General features: G+C 41.7%; 1 protein-coding gene across 1 annotated transcript in view; it reads left to right on the top strand.

The window, feature by feature from the left end:
* The first annotated feature begins 413 nt into the window (after positions 1–413).
* Positions 414–6,000, top strand: part of Nptn (neuroplastin) — a 34,791-nt gene continuing 29,204 nt past the window's right edge. Inside the window, exons 1-2 of the mRNA XM_076849410.1 lie at positions 414–501; positions 1,540–1,887. Coding sequence (XP_076705525.1) covers positions 414–501; positions 1,540–1,887 — 436 coding nt within the window. The remainder of the gene's footprint in view (positions 502–1,539; positions 1,888–6,000) is intronic.

Raw genomic sequence — 6,000 nt, 5'->3', positions numbered from 1 at the left:
TCTTAGATCCATGGGGTGGGGTTTATCTCCGAAGAAAAATATTACTTTGGATATAAACAAATGTTCCCACTTAGCAACCTCCATTTTCAGTTAGCCCCATTACATTCTTGGCTTCTGGACTGTAGGAACACTGTTCTACTTTATTCTTTCTCTCTAGAATATTCTTAGTCTACTATTGGTAGCTCCTGACCCCACTCTGCTCACTTCAGGGGAACTTTCTTAGCTCATGAGCCACAACTCCAAAAGGAAGTTGCCAAGCCACTTAAAACGCCCTCTTTTAGCTTCTTGCCCTTATCTTAGGACACTGCCTGAATTGGCAGAAATGCTGCATGAACCCTAGGTGGAGCGAATGAGAGAAAGTATGCTTATACTATGATTTCTTTTCCTGTGGGCCTAACTCCCAAGTTTTTCGAATGAACCTGAATGAAGAAGATGATGATGATTTTACTCTCTGCCATTGCCACTTTGTCTTATGGAAGTATAACCTCAAACAAATTATAGGCAAGTGGAAATAGGCATCAACTTTATTTCCTGGGCTGTGCCTGACAGTGTTGGCTGAGACCTGGCCTTCTCCTTAGAATTTAGTTTTAATTCTTCACTGTACATACCTCATCTTTTTAAGCTGCTTCTAGAAGTCAGGCAACTAGACTAGGTAGAGAGAGCCTGTAAGAAAGCATGGCATTTTTCAGGAGATATTTCTAATTGTATGGAATTAATGAGGGCATATTTCCTGTATTCACTAGCAATGAATTGGGTTGCTGTTAACTGCTGGGTCAACTCCTGAGCTGACCCCAATAGTAATTCTCAGTCTGCTGTGAAGTGTACACTGTCCAGTTCTGTGCCTGAGGATCTGCATTCAGGTAGAAGCTTCCTGGTTATAGAAAACTGTGCTATTTTTTTTTGTCATAGGCCTCTGAAAGAATAGGAGGTGGGGAAAATCAAATCTAAACTCATGGTAGAATCCTGCATGAGAGAAAAGTGCTACCTTTCAGCCAAAATTTGGGACTCTTGAGTCCCAAGAGAAGGTACCAGTAGGTCAGATAATACTTCTTGTTTAGGCTACTAAAGACATTGCATCTCAAATGAAATGCTTACACATCCAAAAGAGAGATCCTGACTTGGCATATAAACCTACTGCCACTTCTGGTTATCTTTCATCACTTGCTTGAGTTTGAAAAGGTAATGGTTTATGCTCTAAGGAAAGAGGCTCTTTCCCAAAACCTGAGGCTTTCTCATTCCTACCAGCTGGGCCCATTGCTAAAATGCTTTCCAGTGGGCTTGCTTCTGCCTGGCCAGCACCTGGGCTGCCCCAGCTTGCAGTTGGCCTGCCTTTGCTTCATAAGCTTCCCAGGGTGGTTCTTCTTCTAAAAGCTTGTATGAATTGCTATTACTGTCTCTTTATAGTTTAAAAATGAATCCTTTTTTGTTCTTTGCAACTCATTTGCTTTTTTCTTTTCTTTAAATTACTATTAACACCTGTTGATTCTTTTTTTTTTTCTGGTTGGCCTGTCACTGCATTCCTGCTCCCCCTCCCTCTAGCTGGGTTTGTCAAGTCGCCCATGTCAGAAACTAAGCTCACGGGGGACGCCTTTGAGCTGTACTGTGACGTGGTCGGGAGTCCCACGCCAGAGATCCAGTGGTGGTACGCAGAAGTCAACCGGGCAGAGTCTTTCAGACAGCTGTGGGACGGTGCTCGGAAGCGCCGTGTCACCGTAAACACCGCCTACGGGTCAAACGGCGTGAGTGTGCTGAGAATAACCCGGCTCACCTTGGAGGACTCTGGGACTTACGAGTGCAGGGCCAGCAACGACCCCAAGAGGAATGACTTGAGGCAAAACCCCTCCATAACATGGATTCGAGCCCAGGCCACCATAAGCGTCCTTCAGAGTGAGTCCAGCACCCTACAGTAGTAGTACTGTAGTCATTAGAGGTGGCCCGATGACCCTTCCCTTCTGCTACCTTTTCCTCTTCCCCAGTATGATCGCTCACCCCACCCCTTGTCTTCGTTTTTTCAAACCCACGACCCTTCTGGTTGTAGTGTATGAAAACATCTGTGGCAACTTTTTTTTTTCTTTGCCGTCCTCTCTGCCTCCCTTATTTCCCCACCCTTCTCTGTGTCTTTCTCTTCAGGAACAAAGAACTTGAGGAAATCCATGACTGTCCAAAATCATCCGTGTTGGGGAGAGGTGGGAAGGGAGAACTGGGGAAGTTAAAAAAAAAAAAAAATCAAATATAAAACCAGGCAGTCAAACAAGGGTAGTGTTGAAATTGTTTCTTTCCCTTCCCTTTAATTTTGTAGTAGGTTTCCTGCTATCCTTTTGCTGATTTCTCCTCTGGTGCCTTTCTATTTTTGTTTCTCTCCCCAATCTAACTACTTTTTATTTCTTCTGTTCATCTGTTTGAAGCTTTCTGAGTAGCTGCCTTCACCTCTATGGTTTTAAGTTTGTGTCTGCCCAGCTTCTTCCCTCACTGTAACTTAGTGTCATCCTGTTCTGTGATGGGAATGTTGCCATGGGTGCAGTGTGGTGATGTGTTTTGATTGTTGGATGGCACATAAGCTTGGATATTTCCATAGTTTTAGCTCTTTTTCTTTTCTAAAACAGTGGCATGTTCTTCTCTGACAGCAACCCTCCACTGCAGCAGTACATCCCTCACTGGGCCTATACATTCATTTCCCTGTTTTTTGTTTGTTTTTAAGCAGCAGCCCAAGATTACTTCCATGTCTTGCTTACCATTAGGAGCTAGGTGATACAAAGCTGCAAAATATTTTTTTAAAGCCCTATCACCATGTCTCAAAGTCCAGTTGCATCTGATTTCTATTTACAGATAGTTTGACTTTGATGACTGTTGGCACAGTGTTCCTCATACCAGAGGATGGCAGCCTCTGAAGTAGTTTGGAAGCCATTCACAATGGCCTTCTCTTTATGTCTTAAAGAAAGATATGTCTTACATACAACACCATTTCTCTGAGTGATGGAGTAAGCTGGGTATAGGGGTCAGAATTCTCCCCTTCATCTATTATAGTAGGCACAAGTGAGACATCTAACATAGCAGCTTTTGTGCTCACTTCTTTTTTCTGGAAAGTGACTTTTGCTTTGTGTGACAGATGGAGGAAGAGGCACCATAGAACTAATGCTCTTGACCAGGAAGTGTTTCAGCCCCATCTTAGACCTAGTTATAATTGAGGTTACATTCTCTATTTGATAGAAGAAGAATGTGGATTTTTCACATTATCTTCAAGGGCTCAGTGAGAGACCTATAGCCACTTCTAGCTTAAAGACCTGACTGATAGAGTAAAAGTAATAAAGTACTATTTTATGAGGAATTTGGTAATAACACAGGAGGTAATGTGACATGGGCTCTGAATCTGCATATGGAAAATAGCACATTAATGTCTGTTCTTTGTAGCTATTTGGGGAAGATTTCTGTGGGGGTTGGGATAGGCCTTAGAGGAGAGAGAGGATAGGCTGCTGCAGTTGGCACTGTTGAATCAGAGAACCTGCTCTGTAAAGGGGGAAAAGAAAACCTTGTCTATGTGAAAATGGGGAACATTAACCCTGCAATTTTTCTTTTCTTTTCTTTTCTTTTTAACAATTTTTTTCCCTTGCACGCCTCCTTCTCCTGCCCCCTTGCTCCTTTCCTTATAACATCAGAATTTCTCATATGGCCACAAAAGTCTGCAGAAGTTTAGGCATGGACAGGACTGGGCATTTGGTAGTTATTCTTCCAAGAGCCTGGCTCATAGCTAGAAAGGCTAGGCCTGGGGGCTAGAAAAAGATGAGGTGCCTACCCATCAATCCCAGAAGTACACAACATTCTCCCATATACTTAGAAATAAGCTTCCTACCTTAAGAGTGTTTGTATGTAGTTAACCAAATTCTGGCCAGTCATTCTTACCCTAGACTTCCCAATCAGTCACTCAACCCAAGTTAGCTGTTTGTTTCTCCCTACTCCCCCCCTTTTTTTCCTTCATGAACACCCTAAATTCAACTGTAATTGTTTTATCTTAGGCATCCAAGTAGAAATTGCCTCTCTGGGGAGGTTGAAGTCTTCTAAGAATAACCCCCTGGCAATACTTTTCCCAAAGTTCTTTGAATGATGTAATGCAGGAAGAGAAATGTGCCCTGTTTTTAGGGTGTCTCTGTGGCCATAGCATTTTCTTTATGCATGATGACTAGGATAAGGGTCTCCTACCTGATGCTTCTAAATAAAAGTCAGTGGCAGATAAAAATGTTTGAACTTCTCCTAAATGTTCATCTCTCTCGAACTTTGGACAGTACTTGGCCACATAAATAAAAGTCCCACCTTCATCTGGGTGCAGAATGCAGATATGGCGCCATGGCCAAGGTCAAGCACTGGTTTCCATATACAGCAATACATGGGAGGCAGGCTACCTACCCCACAACCCTCCTATGCTGCAGAATCATATTTAAGCCTATTTAAATTATCCACTTGCTCCCAACTGACTCTCTCATGGATCTTTTAACATTAAGGGGAAAAGTGCTTTCCTTTGCCTTCCAAGAATTCTTGGCAGAATGTCTACCAGATTACTTTCATCAACTTCTTAATCTCCCTGAGCTGCAATGGTCATTTGCATCGCTACAGGTAAGAATAGCATTTATTTTGGCCTCCTTGTATTTAAACATCTGGAAACTCTTGGCCTCATTCTCAGAGTTCAGCCTTTCTCAGTGCAATCTGAGAAGAAGAAACCGAAGGAGAGTCCCAAGTGGGGCGGAAAATGAAATCGGATAATAAAAATTTAGTAAAAACCTGAAAGTGTGTTTGGATTTTAATGTTGCCTTGATATTTTTTTAATTTCTCTTCTGTGGAGTACTGGTTCTTTTTTCTCTTTTGTTTTTGCTTGGTTTTGATTTTTCTTGGAATTGTGATGCTTTCTGCTGATGGTGTGTGTGCGCCTTTCATTGCAGGGTTTGCAGCCATTCAGCTCGACTTCTTAAGGCCCAGGGATTTGGCTTCTGTCCAGTGTGTCTTGGAAACCATGGGGACACCACTGCGCTAACATGTTCACATGCATCTGCTTTTGTCTTAGTGGCTGCTATGCCTCCATTATCTGTACATAGAGACCCTGTTTGGTGTTACTGATAAGAACCAGTGCTGAATGGAAGATAACCACTATCCTTTTGCTAGAATTGGAAATTAATTAGAACCACTTTGTTAATTGAAAAACTTAAGGATTTGCTTTATCACAAGTTTGTTTGACAATATGAACTTTGTAGTCAGAAATGTTAAATTGGTTAGGAGATCTTAAGGCATTATGTTTTCCAAGTATCCCATGACTGTTGCATCCTCTTCCCCTCCCTGAACAACAACAGAATGGTTCCAGTAGAGGAAGATAATTCTGTTCTTCATAATCAGAACTATACTACATAAAATGGTGAAGGGAAAATGCTTGGGACAGGAAGCTGCTGTAGGCAGGAAGTAGTCAGACACAGGGTAATGGGAAGTCAATCATGGATTTCTGAGGAAGAACTGGGGGGCGCACAAATAAATACCCCTTAATGTGGATGAGAAAAGATGGTTAGTGTAGACTTCACCTGAAAATGTTTGACCAAAAATAGAAAAATAATAGCCTAGGAAAAGATTAAAGACTAATAATAATAGCAACAAAAGATAGGATAACCTAGAAACCTCTCCAGACCTTAATATAGCAACGAAGATTTCAAAATGCTTTAAATTTAAACCTTCTAGGAATGATAGTGTGACTTAAAGTTTTTCTGCCGTGTTATATTTGACTAATATATAGGTTATTTTTGTAGGTAAACTGGTGATCCCAGTTTATCTAAGCCCAGGATAGAACTAGAAAGTAAAGTTACATATCTTGCCTTAGGTTGGAAGTTTGGGTGAGGTGTGTGTTTTGTGGGGTGGGGGTAAGGGATAGAGTATTCAATCAGATGTGTTTTCTAGGTCCATTTTTGCCACTAATAATAATTACAGCCTTGTCATTTCACCTTTCTAGCTCTTGAAAAGAGGTATTTAGTG

Source organism: Callospermophilus lateralis, chromosome 3 (genome assembly GCF_048772815.1).
Source record: "Callospermophilus lateralis isolate mCalLat2 chromosome 3, mCalLat2.hap1, whole genome shotgun sequence".
NCBI classification, from domain to species: Eukaryota; Metazoa; Chordata; class Mammalia; order Rodentia; family Sciuridae; genus Callospermophilus; species Callospermophilus lateralis.
The sequence above is the reverse complement of the archived record's forward strand: the minus strand, read 5'-3'. Positions and strand labels throughout refer to the sequence as shown.